The sequence below is a fragment of the Anastrepha obliqua genome, chromosome 5 (genome assembly GCF_027943255.1).
Source record: "Anastrepha obliqua isolate idAnaObli1 chromosome 5, idAnaObli1_1.0, whole genome shotgun sequence".
NCBI lineage: Eukaryota > Metazoa > Arthropoda > Insecta > Diptera > Tephritidae > Anastrepha > Anastrepha obliqua.
The window spans coordinates 64283030-64304898 of NC_072896.1; the positions used below are offsets into that span (position 1 = coordinate 64283030).

The 21869-nt window shown below is 36.5% G+C and overlaps 1 protein-coding gene across 1 annotated transcript in view; it reads right to left on the reverse strand.

Annotated features, from left to right (window-relative positions):
- Positions 1-10999, reverse strand: part of LOC129247726 (zwei Ig domain protein zig-8) — a 68238-nt gene extending 57239 nt beyond the window's left edge. Inside the window, exons 1-3 of the mRNA XM_054886997.1 lie at positions 10665-10999; positions 6204-6281; positions 1931-2063 (exon numbers count right to left, since the gene is read on the reverse strand). Coding sequence (XP_054742972.1) covers positions 1931-2063; positions 6204-6281; positions 10665-10841 — 388 coding nt within the window. The 5' untranslated portion in view covers positions 10842-10999. The remainder of the gene's footprint in view (positions 1-1930; positions 2064-6203; positions 6282-10664) is intronic.
- Positions 11000-21869: the final 10870 nt, after the last annotated feature.

The window sequence follows — 21869 nt, forward strand, 5'->3', positions numbered from 1 at the left end:
TGGATAAAGCTGGATAAACGATGGGTCCGAATTTACTTTCTCAAGCATATCTTCTACCACCTTCTTCCGATGAATGTTTTGAAAGAAATTGAGCTCTCTTGGAACGAGTTGAGCAGCCATACGTCTCATGCCCAATTGATGGTGTAAAATGTTGCGAATTGATTAGTGAGACACGCTAAGGTCACGAGCTACCTCGCTCAAACTTCAATGATGGTTTTTCAGCACCATTTCCTTAACTTTGTGGAGGACCGTCGGTCACCCGTGTTTTTTGATAAAGCACAGTCGCCATAGGCTTTCAGATCACGCTCAAACTCTGCGACACTATAGAGGGCAGTTGTACCATCATTCCAGCAAAAGAAATTTAGATATATATGTAACGCGCGCTTTTTAAATGAATAATTCCCGGTATTTTTTGGCAGAATGTATAAAGCTACTGAAATCACTTGTCACCACCTAAATATCGTGATATTTTTTAATGAAATAGAATAATTTCCAATTGATTTTTAATGATATCATCGCTATTAAAACCGTATGAGGACTTTGCGATGGTAAGGTGAGAATGTTTGCCCATAAGTATTATAATTTCAGACCTGTATACTAAATGAACAGGATGTATATCTCTGCCATTGAAATGCACTTGTTAAAAAAACCATCTTCGGTTCGATGGTTGCATAAAAATCTAGGTCCCTCTTTTTGCAGAGCAATATCCATAATATAATTTAGGAACTACAAATACCGTTGATGTACAGTTTGGTTTGTACTTTATGCGTGTTTTCCGAAAGTAACTTTTTAGTGGCGTTGTGAAAATTACAAGCGATTTCCGAGGATTTGTAAGCCATTTTCAGAATGAAAGAGGAAATAAAGGCAATATCCGCGGCACCATTCACCCGGAATTCGTTCCTTTCAGATGGAAACTGGATTGTCAATGTTGACGTCCTGGAGCCACTATGGCCACTGCAATTGCGAAATCACCCAGATCATCTTGCATTACGACAACGCATCGGACATCTCTCGTTCCTTATGCAAGAATTCGCAAATCTTCAAGCGCTCTAAACTGCTCATGTCTGAAGTTAGTATTATTGTACGGAAGTGAAACATGACTGGTCTCTAATACCACCACGCAGAGGCTACAATCTTTCGTCAACAAATGCTCCGCATCATCTGTATATTCTGGCCAAACACCAGCAACGATGCGCTGTGGAGATCAACGTATGAGGAACCCATCCTATGGCAAATCAAACGCAAAGTGTGGCGATGGATAGGTCACACGCTTAGAAAACCACCAGATAGCATCAGGAGAATGGTACAGGACTGGAACTCACAAGAGAGCAGGGAACTCGCGTTTGGCCAAAGAATACTTGGAGAGGGCCGACGTTGCGTGAGATAGCAAATGCCGACGTCACATGGGACGGCGCAAAAACAACAACCCATAACCGTGTACAATGGAAGAGTCTTTTCGAGACCCTCTGCTCCCGAGCGGAGTGAACAAGGAACAAAAAAATAGCAAAAAACCGAGGGTGATGAAACATCGCAATAGATTTTATGTAAATATTCAGCCTAAGCTGTATAATAGCTGAAAATGTGGCTGATCCCATGTGACTACCAATAACTTCTTAACCGTCATTACAGAGTATACTATATTGGGTATTAGAGACTTGATATCGGGTTACAAAATATAATCTAGGTTGTTCTATTCACTTATCCATTATCTTCAGTCTGCTAAACGATCCACTATTATTACATAATATGATTTAAAACATAAGCAGGCAATTAAACATGTTTTAGTTAAACCATAAAAATCCCCAATAATATAGGAAAACAACGCTTTTGGTTTTCCAAAAACAATAGCTTTGATAAATGGCAATTTGAGAGAAATATGCAACAAAAATTTGATTCTTTTTTATTTTCCCCTCCTTATTTTTTTACTCACCTATTACATGCAGGCGGAAAGCCATCGAAATCTTTGGCTCTGTGTTCACTTGACATTCGTAGATACCGCTGTCGCGTGGCTGCGCATACTTCACCTGCAGCGTCCAATCTTTTAAATCAGCAGTGCGTACTACCTGCGAATGTAAATGCGAAAAGTTAAAATGTATATATAATACAAATAACTAAACAAAAACTTTTGTGAGAGTTTCGGGCTTACATGTGTTACATTTAAATTATACTTTTTTACAAATGTCATCACTGCTTCGTTGTGAATTTAAAATACCTGGTTATAAACATAAATACTAAATAGCCGGAAATAAAGGGCATTTAGGACTCTTTATAAAAATGATTAGGTCTCATTTCTTTTTAGCACGAGAGAAGCAACTGGGGCGCTTTGTTGAACTCGGCCAAAATCCCGTAAGCGGTTATCGAGCCAATCAAGAAGAAGACTTATTATACACACATATATATGTAAGAGGGAAGACTATTTATGCTTCTCTGACTATTTATTTATTTAATTTAAACTATTTTTTATAAAAATATATGTATTTCATTCTATAACAAATGTAAGAAGGAAGTCAGTGCTCATTTTAATGCTCGCGACTGACTTATCTGCTATTCTCTATCTTCGTTCGCCGGGGCTGTCTTACAGGTAGGGTTACCACCCTTCACATACATGTATTTAGCTACTTAACTTCCCCTTTCAGATTATTCATTGATTATGCTTATTCAAAATTTAATTAAATACAAAATATACAAATGCTGAATTGAAAGGTATTCATTTGACCCAGGGAAGTGGGAGCTAGTTAGTTAATTAGATCTAGTAAGGTGCAATAGGCACTCTAGTCACTACACTGTGACTATGTCAGTATATGATTGCTACACTGGTACTACGTATTGTTATCTTACCAGTACTGGCGAGGTGTATGACTAATGGTAATGCAGAGGCAGGGCAATTGCCTTCTGCCTAGGCCATGTTTACGTTAAATTCACCACTTGATTACAAGGAAAGGCGCGGCACTAGTGACGCAGACCGAATCTTAGCGAAGTATAGAAGCGCAAAATTAATAATCCAATTTTGTTTTTGAATAACTTTTCTATTAAATAAAAAAAAATGATTTTTAGTGATGGAAATCTTCATTTTGACCTTTGACGTGCTTAAAATGAATTTTTAGACATTAAGATCCTATGATGACAATTTTTCGATGTTACAAACAACCGTTGTGATGAATACTAATGAGTTCAGAACTAAAAATTTACTAGTCATTTAAGAGTCAGTTAAAATAAATTCTCCGTGCTTTGTAGTCCAGTTGGGTTAGGTTAGTTTTTTGTGGCTATCGGGTTAGAATTGCCAACTTACTTGCATGCAGGTCCTTGGTGGTACCACTGTGCAACACGCAACCTGAGTATTTATTTATCATGGAACCATTTAGACGCTCTTATGAAGCAGACCTGTAGGATAGGTAAATGGTAATGGTTTTCCTAACAACCTTGCTGTACTCCGAGCTAAGGTGGAAAATTACAGAGGAAGTGATCTTCCTCTTCTTCGTCTCTACAACTTCTGCAGTATTCATGAGAAAATACTCCTTGTATAGAGCCAATGACCGGTAACACAAGCCACGACCTTCGAAATGTTGTCTCTTGAGAGGTTGAGCAATTCTCATGAGCTCTTCTTATCTATTTGCGACCAAATTAACCAGGTTGTAACACAAGTATTTTCTTAATTGTTTTATTCTTAATTTGCAAGTTGCCATAGGAATTCCAATACTGCCTCTGTTTTCCCTTCCCCGTTTTCCCTACCCTTTCAGGATAGCCCACCGGCCTTTCAATTTCGTTCAATATCTCTATTCCGGAAGTTTTTGGTATATATGTGTATATATATACATATATATTATATATATATATAATTGGCGCGTACACCAATTTGGGTGTTTGGCCGAGCTCCTACTCCTATTTGTGATGTGCGTGTCTTGATGTTGTTCCACAAATGGAGGGACCTAAAGTTTCAAGCAGACTCCGAACGGCAGATATTTTTATAAGGAGCTTTGTCATGGCAGAAATACACTCGGAAGTTTGCCATTGCCTGCCGAGGAGCGACCGCTATTAGAAAAATATTTTTCTTAATTTTGGTGTTTCGCCGAGATTCGAATCTACATTCTTTCTGTGAATTCCGTATGGTAGTCACGCACCAACCCATTCGGCTACGGCGGCTGCCGTTTTGGTATCGTGCCAAAATTTGTCGTCTAAGGCGTTTTAATGTGTTTCCTGCTAATAACAAGAATAACATGTAGTGAACTAAGAGCACAGAGATGCTTCCGCGATAGATAATATCTGTAATGTTGCAATACTATGGTTGTTGTTTCCGGCAGCTAAGCAGCAAACCAGATTTCGTATGGTGTATTAATAATTTCCATTCTCAGACACGTTTTTTCCGTGCCACTGTAAAATACTTTACTCGTTTGTTTTTAAATTTTTTTTGATTTTCCTCGAAAAATATTTATGTATTCATCAAAATTTAATAATAATTCACTTCTGCCAGCGCATTTCGAATCCTCAAAGCATTTCTGCTAAGCGCCTTCTGGCATGTCCTTAGGCTCTTCCAGCAATGATATCTTTACATTCTCAATCGTGAAAAATCTTCATCAGTTGGTAAATTTTTGAAGTTTTGGGAACAAAAGCAAAGTCGCAGAAAGCAAAGTCCAGTAAATACGGTAATTGAAGCATGAACACAGTGTTACATTTTATAAAAAAATACAGATTTTTTTATATACATATAGACACAATTTATGATACTAAAGAAATTATGCTCAACACTACTGAAGGAGTTATTCTTAAGGGTACATTTAAACGGAAGAATGTTTTAATTCGAAGAATTTATATAATCACTCCAGTTAAGCTATCTCTATGGCACCCTTTCAGTTAAGTCCAAGTATAATACCTATATGTCTGTGGATTTAATCTAGGAAAACGATCAGTTATATAAAATATCACATTATCTGCTCTCAAGTGGGCAACCAAATACTTTATTTATTTTTAAACAGTAAAAATTTTTTTACTTTCATACTCTATTTGAACTGAAAATTTGATCCAGAAAATAGTTCAACATATAAAATGGAGCAACTGATCCACATACGTACGAGGTGTGTTCAAAAAGTATAGCGAATTTTGTGTTTTTTTTTTCAAAAATTATTTAATTATTCATTAAAATCTATTTTGTCCAAAAAGTCACAGGGGACCAGATCTGGGGAATACGGTGGCAAGAACTCATGATGCACAACGCCCCTGCAATCGAAGAAAACGGTGAGCAAAACTTTTACATTTTCTCGTTTTTTTCGGTCTGGGCTCGAGCGGCAACTTCCATTGAGACGATTGGCTTTGGCTTCAACGTCATAACCATAAACCCACGGTCGTCACCAGTTATGACCCTCTGTAGCAAATTTTAGTCGTCGCGGACAGAGTCCAACATATCATTAGCAATGTTCATGCGATGTTGCTTTTGGTCGAAATTGAGCAGTTTTGGTACGAATTGTGCGGCGACCCATCTCATGCACAAATCATTAAAAAAATCGAATGGCACGAGCCAATCGATATGTCTAGGTCCTCAGCAACTTCTCTAATGGTGATTCGACGATTGGTCAATACCATTTTCTTCACCTCATTAATATTTTTGCCTGTTGTTGAAGTGCTCGTGCGCCCGGCACACTTTTCGTCGTTCACATCTTCTCGGCCTTCTGAGAACATTTTATACCACCGATAAACGTTGCTTTGGTCCAAAGTAGCTTCTCCGTATGACACAGTCAACATTCGGAATGGATCCGCGCACTTAATTTCGTTTTTCGCACAAAATTTGATACAGGTTCTTTGATCCATCTTTTTGAATAGGTAAAAATCGAAGACGAGCCGAAACACGTGCAAGTAAAGCAGTTGTCAACAATTAACTGAACATTCAAAATGGCCGAACTCATCGGCATGAGTGAGAGACATGAGTAGCAACATATGTATCGCCACAAAAAAATCGAAACTCGAATATACGTAACCTGCGAAAATTCAAAATTCGCGATACTTTTTGAACACACCTCGTATGTTAGATTTGTTATTGTTGCGTATAGTTGATTGATAAACTGTCGGCGTCGTCTCATCATTCATCTCATCATCATTAGTCACTAGTAATTTAACCATAAAGCCTATCATTTTTATTTTTCTTTACTCTTACTTTTGGATAAATTAAATCGGATATATATTTGCCCATTCGTGAAAATAGTACGAGTACTTGCCTGAAACCTGTCGTCAGACGTGTAAGTTGAAATATCTGCGGTCAAAATATGTAAATCGCGTTTTCGAATCCATGAAACCTGCAGAAAAGAAATGTTTAACCATAAATTATTTTTAAGAGAAAAAGAAATAATATTTTATTATAAATTAAATAATCTACATAAAAAATTTGCTTTGTTATATTAAAGTCCACACCATGACAGTATTAAAATATGTTAATTAGCAAATGTATGGAAATAAAAAGGCTGAAATTCTTCCTTATAAGTCAAAGTAGTATTTTCTTAATGTATCGAAATACTCCTATACAGTTACTGAAATAAGCAACCACGCGTTTGAATATTTACCTTATAAATGATTGCGACAACAAAAGTACCTGCATATTTCTTGTTGTGTTTTCTGCAAAATTAACAGAAGGAGAGCGATCTCAGAAACCGTGACCTTTTCATTATCATGTGGTCAATTTTTTGTGATTATTCAATTCATGGTGGCATGCTTTCAACAAGAGCTTGCTGGACGATTTCATTCTCAAACTTCCACAATCCGATGTATTTGTTTTAATTCGAAAATCCCTTTCCTCCAACGTGCAATTTGAATGTGCTGCAGTGAAATCCAGAAGGACCTTGTGAAATTTTGCTATGCTCGGTTTCGAAACCCAGCAGAACGCAATATCATATTGTACTAACTTTTTCTTGATTCTTACTGCTGGAGCAGATCCTGAATAATTCGTTGCTTTTGGTCTGCGCTCAAGAGTTTCTATCACCCACTTGAACAAATTGGAAGGATACACATTCTGTTTGCTATTATAACAACGCTTCTGCTCCTATTACACGACAGATTTTTACCTTCCTTAAAAACGGCTAAACACTATTCTTCGGCAACAATTAAAATTTTTTGCTTCTAGCAGCACTCAGTAATGTAGAATAACGGTTTCTTAGATTGCTCTTCCAACCAAAAAGCAAGGGATTGATGAGCAAATCGTTGTAAGCATTTAAATGCAGAGTATTTAAGCCTGTGGTCGGTAGTTTGACTAACTGTAAAATTATAAGCAAATGTATATATATATACATTTATTTGTAAAACACACTAGGATTGTTAGCTTCAACATACAATTCATCAACAAACAATAATGAACCAATCTATTTTCACAAAAAATAAATCCATATACGAGTAAGAAATTGAACCAAATGGAGTTGTGCAGATAGATGAAAAGCCTTTACTGCTTCCGGGAATTGATTTTACTAAATTGGCAAAGCCAAAGGAAGGCAACAAAAATTTCAAGGTTTGTCATTGTGGGGTTTGTTGCATGTTGACTATGTCAGAATGTGCAAGAAGTGAAATGCAGAAATCATTTATGTTTATGGGTTGAAAATGCCAACGAATGTATTACAGTAAATTAGGAAAACATGTGAATATAAGAGGGACGGCTGGTAGTACTACAAACTAAGATGCTTAGCGATGCCTAACCTGACGAAGTGCCAATCAAATGGCGAAAGAAGTGAAAATATCCGACGGTAGCATCCGCCGCATACTGAAAAACGATCTCAAAGTCAAGCCGTACAAGATCCAAAAGGCGCATGACTCACACCAAAGCAGCAACAAGTCAGACTTGAGAGAGCGATGGAGTTGCTTCGCTTGGCCAAAAGCGGTCAATTTCCGGACATGGTACTTCCAGAAGAGAAAAATGTTCAAATTGAACAATTCGTTAACGCCCAAAACGATAGGATTTATTTGCCCGACCGTTCATACGAGCATTTGAGCAACACCCGCCACAGGTACTGGTTTGGGCCGCTGTAACCGCAGATGGGTGCTCTCGAATCGTTTTCATCGAGCCTGGCGTTAAGGTAAATGCAAAATATTATCGGGAAAGCATTCTGGAGGTTGCGTTGACTCTGTGGGTAGGCAAATAATTTGGTGGCAGACCATGGACGTTTAAAAAACAACGTTCCGAACTTCATAACGTCCACACAATGGCTCTCAAATTCACCAGATGCGAATCCGATGGATTAATCTCTTTGGGCCATTTTGGAGAGCAAGGTGCGAACTAAAAGATTCACCAGTATCGAGGCGCTGAAAAAAGCCATTGTCCACGAGTGGGTCAAAATACCAAAGCAAAAGGTGGTCATATCGAGCACAAGTAAGTAAATGATTCTTAATTTTGTATTATTTTCACACAGTTTTTACTTTGAATTTAATAAAAGTAATTTTCTAAACTAAACTTATGGCTTTTTTAATTGGTTACACTTCGAGTGTCGGACCCTGTGATATTCTGCCGCCCCATTTATTCAGAAAACAATGCAAAACAGCATGCTAATCGTCGTATATACCAATTCCTCTGACTTACTTTCACAGCGTTCAGAATGCCTACCAAACAGTACTCAGATATACTACAAAGTTATGTAGAAGGCGGATTTATACGCATACATTTCTATATGTACTCGTAAATACCACACGTCACATCAAAAGCTTGAGCAACCATTCAGTTCACACGTTTATTTTAAAGACACATATGCAATAAATAGAATGTGCAAATGTTGAACAATGAACAAATATTGATCGGAGATGTAGGTATTGAAATAATGTACGTGGCACCTCCTATACGGACTAAACTTCACGACTCTCTACACTTACAAAATTATTTCTTCTGTAAAAGTTACGTTATTGGAGAAATTTTCAAACCAAAAATTACAAATCATTGCAACCGAATTACTATTAGTATTAGTAAATGCATGAAGCACAGAAAATAAGTTCAAGTTATTTAGATAAATAAAATACACTAGAGCTCAAATTTGTCTTTTAAACTTTTGTTTTTCTTAAGTAATAGGAATAATATTGGTAATATTCCAAGGAAAAGGAGCTACTGCATATAACAAAAATGTGAATGGTGAAGTGAGAATTTTCAAGTTTTCTCTAAATATATTGCTAGGGTATATTTCGAAAGGTATTTTGATGCTAAAGGGAAGAAAATCAGTCAAATTTCGAAATACCCCTAATTCTGTTTTTACACGGTAGATTCGTTCCAGAAAAAATCGTGTAAAAAAAGACATTGATCGTATGCAAAAATAGGTGATTGGTTCCTAATCTCTAAAACCTATTAAAAATATATACAATAAATAGTGAAAAACAAGGATATTTAGGAACAAGTATTCGTGTTTATTTAATTAAATCATAGTTATTAAAGATAAAAAAGTTATGCACTCTAATCTTAAAAATAATAGAAATTAAATCCATAGCAACTTCAGGGACTAAAAATAATTATGTAAAACAGCTATGTTGTTAAAAGAATAGGTTATTCAATTTTTAAGATAAAAAAATAAAAAATAAAAAATAAGTGATAATCATAAATACAGGAGCATAAATTTAATTGCTGACATCATCAGTTATTCGCATTCGCTTGCTTCGAACGCGTATACAATTACTATCATCGCTGGAATAATTTTGAACTGGACTTTCTCTTTCTCGTTCAGCATCTACATTTTTAACAATGAACACTGTTATGAGCCGTTGTTCCCCAATTCTTGCTACCTCTTCGTAACGCCCATACATGAATTCAGCTCATGTTGGAATTGTGCAGCTCTTTCGACATTGGGATCATTTGAGATGAAATGGTGTCCTAATTTATTTGCAAGTTGAAGTCTTTCTTGAATTAAATTTGTAGTTAATTGTACAGGTTCTTCACTATCACTGCTTTTTATAGAAGCAACATTCTGTGGGGCAAAATGTAATATTTCCTCTTCGCTTAGAACTTTATCACTCATCTGTTCATCAATGTCATCGAATACCAAGTCATCAAAACCCTCCCCTTCAACTGCGTGTGCCAAATCAATTATATTGTGATATTCTTTTGTATTTGGATCCGCAGGATTTTTACTTTTTACACATTCTGGCCAAATTGCTCTCCAACATCCGTTTAAGGTTAATGGTCGTAAATCTGATAATGCTAAAGCATTGAATTTCCAACCCCGAGCCATTCCAGTAAATATGTATTTGTACTGCCACGGAACGGCAGAGGAACTTTTTCATAGTAGAAATATACTCGACAGATAGGTCCAAAGTCGAACCCACTGTTCATCATATAATTATAGAAAAGTTGTTTCTAATAATAGGCGCCTCTCGGTAGGCAATGGCAAACCTCCGAAAAAATACCATGGAAATCCAACGATTTATTTACTCAATTGATGTACTGAGAAAATCAAATTTCATCACCCGCAGTAGTTCCCTACGTAAATTGAAATTCAAGATAAATTAAGAGACTATTCCATTTCCGAATATCGATCTGGTTTACAAATGGCCATATAAAAAACTACTAAGCATGCAATTTACTTATAAATAAATTGTAAAAGTAGTTAGCTGAAATCAAAAGAGAATAAACAAATGGTGTTCAGCAAACTCAACTGCTTTCGTATGACTGTACGTAGTGTATAATATTTAAGTAAAAGTTCACTTTTATACTTGTCCAAACTCACCGATTTATCACCCAATTGCTCGACTCGGCAATTTATCGTTGCCGTTTGACCCGAACGAGCTGTTATATTTCGTGGCATACCAAAATCAAATGTTGGAGGTGGGTATGTAGTAACCTCTAGTTGTTGGCCTTGCTTCAAAGGCGCCGATTCCTCAAATGAAACGCTTAAGTCCAACATGTTGATAGTTGCTGATTGATGCTGCTGTTGATTTTGATGCAATCCTCGTTGTTGATATGACTGACTACTGCGTTGTAAAGAGGAGTAGTAACTCCGATTTTCAGTGTTGATTGGCTCATAACCTGATTCACTGGCAACGCCATTACGGGGCAAGTCAAATTGAGTGCCGGAGGAAGACAACTGTAACGCGTGTTGATATACCAGAGCAGCTAAAAGAGGAAACATCGAATTTGCAGAATTTTGAAAGAACTGAAGTTTTTATATTAATTTTCAATATTCTTGAATATTTAGTAGTTAAATAAATGCAACGTTCTATTGATAATCTACTTGTAATCAGCAAAATAGCAAAAAACGGAAATTCTGAAAACTGCGAAACAACTGTATTTAGTACTGGTACAGGAGACCGTTAGGGAGAATTTGATTGCCTACTGTCGAACAAGATGTGAAAACAAAGTCTAAATATACTCATAGAAAATTAATTGAAGCCAGTCAGTCGGATACAGCACAGTCACAACCGTTCACAGCTCACAAACACACGTACAGGAAGAAATGGTCGCATGTGCATATGTAAATCTATATGTAGATACAGTACATGCCCATGCCGTATGAGAACTTGTGCATACATATTTATGTATGTAAAGTTTTCACAATATATTCAAATGTACGCTCACCAACCAAATGTATGAGCACCAACTTGTTTTGCTTACTCATGAATACGGCACGCTGACCGGCCGAGACTTATCTGCTCCAACTTTATCAGGGTTCATGCTTGACGCACCTTATTGCTTTAAGCACACTTCTCGCGAGAATTTAATTGCTGAACAAAATAAATGGATTCTGAGCCGACTTTAGGTAGTTGACCTAGAATCGGCTGTATGTCTTCAGGAATGGTAAAGCGTTGGAAAAATATATCTTCAAAGAAAGGGAACGCACACCTTAATCCCGAATATGCAAAAAACTGAATCGAACAAATGCAGAGAAAGTATATACTTAAAGTACACTGCTTCAGTGACAGAAAGTATCCACTATGTCCAAGGAGTAATGATGACCAAAACGCAAATAATGTAGTATTCGTTTCGGTATGCCTTACAACCATCTGCCGTTTGGAGGTGGCATAAAACTGTAGATCCCTCCATTTGTGGAAAACATCAAGACGCGCACACAACCAGAAGGAGGAGTTCGGACAACACCCAATTAAGGGTATACGAAAAAAACATGGCATATTACTGCCTAGAAAAAATGCCAAGAAAAAAAAAATACCAAAACCAAAACCCTGTATCGGTGCAGTTAGGAATGCAGATCTTAGTGCGCAAAGCACAACCCGACGAAATACTAGATTTATGTTTTCAAAGTAAATATCATATGAATGTATTACGTATTTTTTTTTTTTTTTTTTTTATATTTGTTTATTTATTATCAGTTAATATTATTAAGTACTACAATAAACAATAGTATTAGTATATTAATGATGTGTCGTACAATGTCTCTAGACGAGCTCTCAAGTACGTATATTATCTGATGTCTAGTAACTTTTCCTTAGTATTGAAATTAATTTTGTTTTAACTTACAAGTTATTAAATATTTTGTATCTTTGATGCAGGGAAAAAGGGAACAAAAACGATGCATAGATTATTGTTTATAATAAAAGGCTTAAAAGTAGTAAAAGAAGGTAGTCAGACTAGAAAGGTGGTATGAATTAGTGTTGCGTGTCATTTGTTAACCACCAACAGTTTTTAATAGTAAGGGTGGATTCGATTTTGTCGCAGCTTGAAATATATGTATCAAAACGTTTATTATTTGCATTAAGTGTTTTTGATGTGATTATTTTATTGTTCGCTCTTCTGAATATGTGATATATTATTGGCGTGTGGTTTTCGTTTTGTATAAAGCCATTTTTGTCGAGGTATAAGAAAGATTCGGCAGGTGCAAATCCATTAGAAATAGCTAGTGAGAAATAATCGTCGCTTTCGTAGTAAAACGCTCTTATTAATATGTTTTTGGTATTGTGTAGGCAACGCTGGATATGTTTTCTTATTAAATTAATAATATGACAATCAATTCTGGGCACTTTCGCTGTGTTATAAAGCTTTGAGTTCGGTATGTATTTGGTGCAGTTACTATTTTGTGATCTATATAAGGAAGTACATGATCGTAGTATTCTTCTCTCGAGCTTCCTTTACGTATTTGTTAAAACGAACCACAAATACAGCTCTATAACGGGCAAGGAACGCGGCCCACACCAGTAGAAAAAGCAGCTGAACGACTGCTGACAATAGGCCGGTGGCAGCAGCGGTGGGATGAGTCATAAAGCAGACGTTGTACCTACAAACTCATACCACACGTTGATGAGTGGTTAATGAGAAAACATGGAGACATCGACTACCACTTTTCGCAGTTGCTCAGCGGACATGGATGTTTTCAGGAATACCTGCACCATTTTAAGTTGGCAGACAGCCCTTTCTGTCCAAACTGCCCGAATACTGATGAAAACACAGAGCACGTCATGTTTTATTGCAACCGCTTCAGAGAGGAACGAGCTATCCTGGATCAAGCTCTGGATCATCAACCATTCCCCAGTACCGCAAACGTTCGCAGGTAAGATCATGACGCGACTTCGCCATATTGATTGGGAACCCAAAGCGTTTCAGCAACAGAGAAGGCGTACAGTTTCTGACGAACCGACAACAAGCACAGACGTTTGAGTGAAACATTCAATACAGTATCGTGCAGAAGACAAGTCGGTGGTGAATTAAGATAACTCTACTGCAAGTTTTCAGATGTCTCCTTTACTTTGGAAGCACCTATAAACACAGTGGGAATGATTGGGACTATAAACGGTGTATAGCCTTCATATGCCTGCATGAAAGGAACCTGAACGCAGGTACCTGTTGTGTCTTCGGACATAAACGCGGCTCTACCCAGAAGTTATGCTTTTGTGTTCCCAGGGTAGAATTAGCCGAGGTGGAGGATTGTTATAAAAGGTGATTTTTTAAGAGCTATAGGTAAGTTTTTCAAAAAAAGACACGTGAAATTCAGAAAAATGCATGACATTTTTATTTAACTCGATAGTACAGTCCATATAATTTAATGTTTGAAGATTATTTCATGCAAATGTTGACCGCGACTGCGCCTCAAATGGTCCATCCGCTTAGTCCCATTTTGGCATACTCTTTCCTATGTTTCGGCCGGTATCTCACATATAAATGCTTTAATGTTGTCTTCCAATGCGTTAATTGAAGCAGGCTTGTCTGAATAGACATAAGCTTTAACATAGCCCCACAAAAAATAATCTAACGGCGTTATATCGTACGATCTGGGTGGCCAATCGACAGGTCTCGAACGAGAAATAAAATGTTCACCGAACTCGCCTCTCAACAAGTCCATTGTTACGCGTGCTGTGTGGCATGTGGCACCGTCTTGCTGAAACCACATGTCATGCAAGTCAAGCTCTTGCATTTTGGGCAAAACAAAGTTGGATATCATTTCATGGTAGCGCTCATCATTCACAGTTACGTTACGATTCGCAGCATCTTTGAAGAAGTACGGTCCAATGATACCTCCAGCCCATAAACCGCACCAAACTGTGACCTTTTCTGGATACATTGTTAGCTCTTGCAATTCTTCTGGCTGATCTTCACTCCAAAATCGACAATTCTGCTTATTTAATTACGTACCCATTGATCCAAAAATGACTTTCGTCGTTGAACACAATTTTTCTACTTTAAACTTTCTTAACAGAACACGCATTTTTATAATAAAATTCAATGATTTGCAAGCGTTGTTCGTTTGTAAGACGATTCATGGTTAAATTATAGGCAAAACTGAAGATGTTTGACAGTGAAACAAAACACGAAACGTGCGTCAGCTGTTTAAACCAATTAAAAAGATAATAGTTAAAAAAACACCCGTCAGTATTAGTGGGAGCGTGCCTCACATACCATTGGTGTGACGCCACTATTGAGATGTTTCTGACATTTTGATTTCAAAAAACACAAAAACCACAAATACAAAATTTCTCGATTCGAATTGGTAACTTTCCGGAAAAGTATTTGCTCTCATATTTTGCTAACACATATTTTGAGAACATGCGGAATCGCACAATAAACATTCATATACGTTATAAATATTCAAAGCTAGCGCCGCTTGGAGGGTAATATTTTCAGGATATAAAAGTAGCTTACATCTTGCTTGGAAAAATGTCCTGCTCATCAGTGAAAGTACCGTCTGATTTGGTTAATTTGTTTTATATATGAGCGTTTTCGAAAAAGCAAACATGGAAGATAAGGTTTGAAAAAATTGACATATCCTATTGCACCCATTACATTTGCCACAATATACAATATATTTTCAATATATGAACACTTTGGGTTATTATATACATATACATATGGTAAATGCATATTTACGTCGCATAGATGTAGTGAAGGCTCATTGAAACTAAGTCATTCAGTTTCCAAATTTTTTTAAATCCTATTTGGGACTTTTCGCTGTTTGCTCAAATTAATTGCAATCCCTGCAAATATCTCTGGGTGTCTTTTTTATATTTTTTTGCTTTGATGTATGAATTACAACTAATATTATTGCAGCTCAGTGCCTCTCGTAAAGACTCTTGTGTTTGTGCGAAGAGGGTGCCAAAATATGTAAATGCAAAGTGTATGTAGTATGCGCGGTGTACTCTTCCAAATAATTAGCAAAGCAAAACGTGCTGTACACGTACAGCAAAAAAAAAAAATTCCAAGCACAACGTGCTCAAACACTTCGACTTATTTGCCTAATCTTGCCTATTATATAGTTCCGATTTGTACAGAACATATCGCACCCTAAATACAAAAAGGTCACAACTCAAAATTTTCCACACTCGAGGTTGACTTGTTTACAGTAGCACAGAAAACAAACTATGTAACATATCACGCTGAAATTTGCCATGTAAGCTTATAACAGTCCTACCAAAAAACAAAAAATGTATTTTTGTCATATGTCATCCGCGGACCGTTTTAATGATAACGTCTCACTCATATTTGAGCAGAAGTACATTTTGAGTTGTGACCCTTTTGTATTTAGGGTGCGATATGTATATGACCAAATAGTGATTCATAAATGTTATTTTTTAAAAATATAAAGAAACCATAGAAAGTGTACTTAAAAGTTTATTTATTTAATTGGTGGTACAAACAAGAACCATACAGAGCTGCTCGGCTTTTTTTACGAGTCTCAAATTTCAATATAAATATTTTAATTTTTATAAAAACGAAGTGAACAAATACTTATGCAAACATGATCCGTTTGCAATGCTATCTATATCGATGTTGTAGCCCATCACAGATATGCAGTCATAAGGTGTGGGAGTTTAGACTTTCTTGTTTGCAGGAATTTCCAAAAGAAGTGGGTTGTGTGAAGCACTTAAAGTTCCTTCGAACCGCCGAACAATGAACTTCTTTTGGGTTCCCGTGAACTCTGTGCTATATTCAATAGGTTGTCACTAATGTTACGCTGGAATTGTATTTTAAATATTTGTTAGCAATCGTTACCTTCGCCTAAACGCCATGATACCTAAACAAATATAAAAATGGTTCAAAGGCAAATTAGCTGTTGCAATCGCAACAGTAAACGCCTTTGGGCAAAGCTAAAAAAACTTTTCGGTCAGATTAACATTTTAAATACAGATGGAACTTGGCGGCAAATTCGAAATTTTGGCATTCCATTCCGAAAAGGAATTTAAAGCTACTGAGACAACTGGTAGTTTTCAGATAAACATGCAGTTCAACATGATATAGACATTTATTTCAAAAAAAAACATTATGTTTTGTTGCCAAATTTTAAAAATACGATACAGTTTTATTATTATTTCGAAAAGAAAGTTTGTTTTATATCAAAATAGTGTAATATTATATATCAAAAAGCGAAAGCTCATCAAAGAATCATATTAGGTGTGCAACTAAGTTCTCGCTGTTTTATGATGAAAATACAACTTTATTCTAAAAAATGGTTACAAGTGAATCATTGAAAGTATTGCCCATCGCTGGTTACTACTTTTTCCCATCTTTTTTGGTATATCTCGTATGTCGTCGCGGTAAAACTGTTCATCTTTTGGGGCTATCCACGGATCAACCCATTTTTTGATGTCTTCATATGAATGGAACTGCTGGTCAGCTAGACCATGTGCCATCGATCGGAGCAGGTGATAATCGGACGTTGCAATATCCCATTTCAGTGTTTCCAGGTAGGTTTTAACGGGCTTGGCAACGTAAGGCCGATCCCCAGTGATGTTTTCGCTTGGTTTTAACAGTTCATAACAAATAACACCGACTTGGTCCCACCAAATATATAGCATAACCTTCGCAGCGTGAATATTCGGCCAAGGCGACGACGTCGAAGCATGACCGGGCAATCCCCGGCCGGATAACTCCTTATATTTGCGTTTGACACGGATCCTCATTGAGCAATGCCTCCAATTCAGCGTCTTCGAAGGTTTTTGGCTTTCCTTCGCGCGGACGGTCGACAACATTAAAATCACCGGCTTTGAAGCGGAGGAACCAATCTCGACACGTTGTTTCACTTAAAGCATCATCTCTATAAACCTTTTGTAGCTCTCGATGCGCTTCATCCGTAGTTTTTTTGCTGAATGAAAGAGGAAAATCAACACTTCCCGCAAATGACGATTATTCGGCACAAAATCAAACATTTTCACAAAACCAAAACAAAATCACTATTGTGTCGAAGCAGTTTGTTTACCATATGTCTAAGCTTGGTTTATGACGTTTAGGTTATGTTAGAATCGTCTAACACGCACTGCTTCCGGCATCTATTGACAAACAGCGGGAACTTAGTTGCGCACCTAATATATAAAGTTATAGGAAAATGCATTCCTTATAATTTTTTTTCTACGCTGGATATATGTACATACATATATATATTTTTTCGATACAATTTATTTAGTTTTGTTAGGATACTTCACGAATTGACCGGGATCAAGCTTTCTAAAGGTATCAAAAAATCTTTTATTTTAATGAGCCTTGTGTACTATTTATGAGCGTTTTCCGACTAAATGTTGTAAATTTGAGATATTTTTCGCCATCGCATCCGCAACCATCAACGCCGTTAATCAATTTCCTTCAACCAAACAGGTGTAACTGTAAATTTTCTAACTGCTGCGTCAGCTGATGGCTGACGACTTCCCATTTAGTTATTGACCTCGTTACACATCAGCAATTTCATGGCAAGCGCAATGTGCTCATATGTGTGTATGTAGAATAGCTACATACATTCGAACTGCTTTCCCGCTAGTGGAGTTCGGATCATATCTAGTTCTTCACATTCCTTCACTATGTAAGCAACTAGTGAGTTTTTCGCGCCGACATCCTAGAAGTGTCAATGATGCTTGTCACATGTTAAAAGGGAGGTTGTTTATGTATTTTGTCAAACTATGAGGTGAGACGTTGATACTCTCAACACTACTCTCTCTCATAGTGAACGGTGCACAATTATCGAAATGGCACCGATTCCAACCAGAATTGTTGATGCACGAGTTATGAATTTCCCTGCAGGGATGTGCTACATTTAACGCTGCACATGCATGTAAAGTGCGTGTGTGAGCTTTTCATATCACAATGAAAAATTTGGGATTTCAATGCATTTTTTCGATATCAATTTATCAATTAGATACATGTATTAGGTAAAATTAAGTGAATGTGGAATATTCGAATGTACATTTGGAGGATATCAAATGTTAAAAGAGTCAAGTATAACATACATACATACCTACATGCAAACGGAATCACACAAAAAGGAAAAGTAAAAAAATTCATTTTAATACTTTAATGTTTAATAAAAATCAAATGTTGCTCTATGTAAAAGTCTCTGCAACATTGAGAAATATTCTAATTTGTATTCATCCGCACAACGCAGCCTATGACCAGCTGGCTGCTATATGTTCATATCTATAGCTTATCGTTTCACCGCTTGTGGACTTCACAAAACTGTTGCCAAAAGTTAATAAATGCTCTACAGAACATTTGTTTTAAACACTCCATGAGCCAACTCATCAGATGATGTTATTGTCCATGCTTCCGCACCATACAATAAAAGGAGCTTGCTGAGATACTTACAAGTCAGGGTGGGCCATATAGGGTTTGCTTTTTGAACCACCTATTTTTTGAGATTGGTAACACAAATGACATGTCAAATGAGTTCATAATTTACTTAAAGGTTTGACATTTACGAAATGGGACGCTATACGCTTGAACAAAATTGGGAAATATTGAAAACCTTTTTCCAAAGTGGTGAGTCTTCTTCTTCTTTCTGATGAAGCTCATTTTAACATCGGTGGCTATGTCAATAAGCAAAATTGTCGGATTTGGGGCTCAGAAAATCCACACGTTACTGTAGAGAAGCAAATGCATCTACAACGAGTCACTGTTTGGTGCGGTTTTTCGTCTGGCGGCATCATGGGGTCATTTTTTTCGAAAATGAGCGAGGAGTCGCGGTTACAGTAAATGGCGAGCGTTACCGTGACATGCTCGACGAGTTTTTGTTTCCAAAAATTGAAGAGGATGACATGGCCGACAATTGGCCGCCTCGGAGCTGTTATTTAAACCCGTTGGACTATTTTTTGTAGGGAGCCGTTAAGGACAAATGCTATGCGAACCATCCAGAGACGATTGATGCTTTAAAACACGAAATCGAAGTTGCCATTCATAAAATTTGAGCCCAAACAATCGAAAATGTGCTTAAAAAAGGAGGTTGTCTGTAAAGTCGGCTTACTGACGATAGTTTAACGTGACAACGTCATAAGAAAATATTGATGGAATGGTTGCAATTTTCAAAACAAAATTTTAATTTTATTTGTTTGATAGATATTTTGTATGGATATAGAGGAGGAGGTAAATGGAATTGCAATGGAATAGGTCAAGTTACATTTACACAAACGTGAAAAATGACGAAACATTTATCAAATTCATGAAAGATATCTTCAATTTCGATTGTGCATCAGACATTAATAAGTCAACAACACTTAGAGGCATAATCATCGATTTGACTTTCTCAAGACACATTACACTTGAAACACTCCCTTTCATTTCCTATTTTTCCTATCATCGTTTATTCTCAACAGAGAATTGGTTCATTACCATGCACACAGGAAGAAGGCATATGCAAATACAAGTATGTGAATTTATATACAAATGCGCATATACATACATATACATACATATATATGCTCACTCAAGTAGGACAGAGCCAGATGTCGAACGTTGCCGAACGCGGGGGCCGATTGTGCTCTTTGTCGTTCGTTCCGCGCTCTCGCTTGCAGTTCAAGCACATTAGCTTACATTTGCTTGCGTACGGAATAGATTCGTATATTTGATATGTCCATATGACTTGTATGCATCTTTACATATAGATTTGTTCTTTTTGAAAATGGCGCGAAATTGTATATGTATATGCATGTTTATATACATATATTAGTATACAACATATCTTATAAGGTATATGGTAAATATTACCATACATTTTTTCCTTCATATATAATATAATAAAAAAATTAATAATAATAACATTAAAACAACAGGTATTATTAACAAACTTGGTTTTATTTTAAATTCTTCAAGTAAATCAAATTAACAATAATCAATAAGAAGGTATATGCAAATACAAATACGTGAATTTATATATATGTGCATATGCGCATATACATACATATATACGCTCACTTAAATAGGAGAGAGCAAGATATCGAACGTTGCCTTTCGTTTGCTTTCTTTGCTTTGTCGTTCGTTCCGCGCTTTCGCTTGCAGTTCATTCAAGGTAACGGCAATGAGCAAGGTAACGACAAATGAGCAAGGTAACGACACATTTTTCCGTGCGTGCAGCCTGTTAAATCGAATTATAAGACGTTATCACGTCAAAATTGGGTTGATCGAATGGCCTACTGTAAAGCCAGTCGTGGCAGTCATTTGAACGATATTATTTTTCATTCATAAATGACAATTTTCAATCTTTAAAACAAAAAAAAGTTTAAAAAAATATTGATTAGTTTTTTTTTTATAGCCGATTCAAAAAGCAAATTTTACATGGCCCACCCTATATTTAGATGGTCACGCGCAAACTGCAATCTCTTACGGACTATTATGGCATTTAAATTTGTGTGCCTCAGTTCGAATCAAGTCTTACCTAAATACCTAAATCGCTTGCTGCTGGATTTTTCCTCAATTGGCACAGTAACCACTGACACTCTTTCTCCCAGAAAATTTTATTTGGAGCCTGTCGTCACTTATTTACCAGACGAGTATTATGCATAAAGCGTTCAATAATGTGCTGATATTTATGACTATATCAAATAAGGTGTGAGTGACTGTATGTGCTACTCCCTTTGTAGTTCGCACATATATTTGTTACGTAAATACATAAATTGCGGGATACTTATATACGAATCCATGTGGATTTATAAATTTCAATTCTATTACAAAAATTTGCTTTGCTCCCTCTTGTTTTCTTGCGAAGTAAATTGATACTACATGTTTCTGTTCGTTTTTTTGCAATTTTATAGTGCTAGCATTATTTTAAGGTGTCGTTTTAATAAACCATAACTCTTATTTGATTTTATCATACCCCAAGAGTATCATCTTGCTCTTTTACGTATGTATCTGCTCTCATGGCACTATTATCAGGTGAGTGTATTTACTTACTTACTCAGCGCCAGTTGAATAAAGCAATGTCGCTTCAAATGGACTGACCAATTACTTCACTTGTTAATGTATATGTATGCATATGCATTTGGGTATCCCTTATATGATAAAAAATTGTTTTTTTCTAATTTCGAAATGTAGGGGGGTACATTTTTTACTAATGCTATAAGATGCTCAAACATAGAATTTCATCTTTCTAGCATAGTTGCAACCAGCGCCGACCGAGCTTCAAAGTTTGGTAAATCTCGTGTTTTGTCCTGATATTTCGATCTGCTATAAAATCACTATAAATGCAATAAATTGAGTGAATAAAAGTAAAAATTAAATGAAATGAACATTAATATAA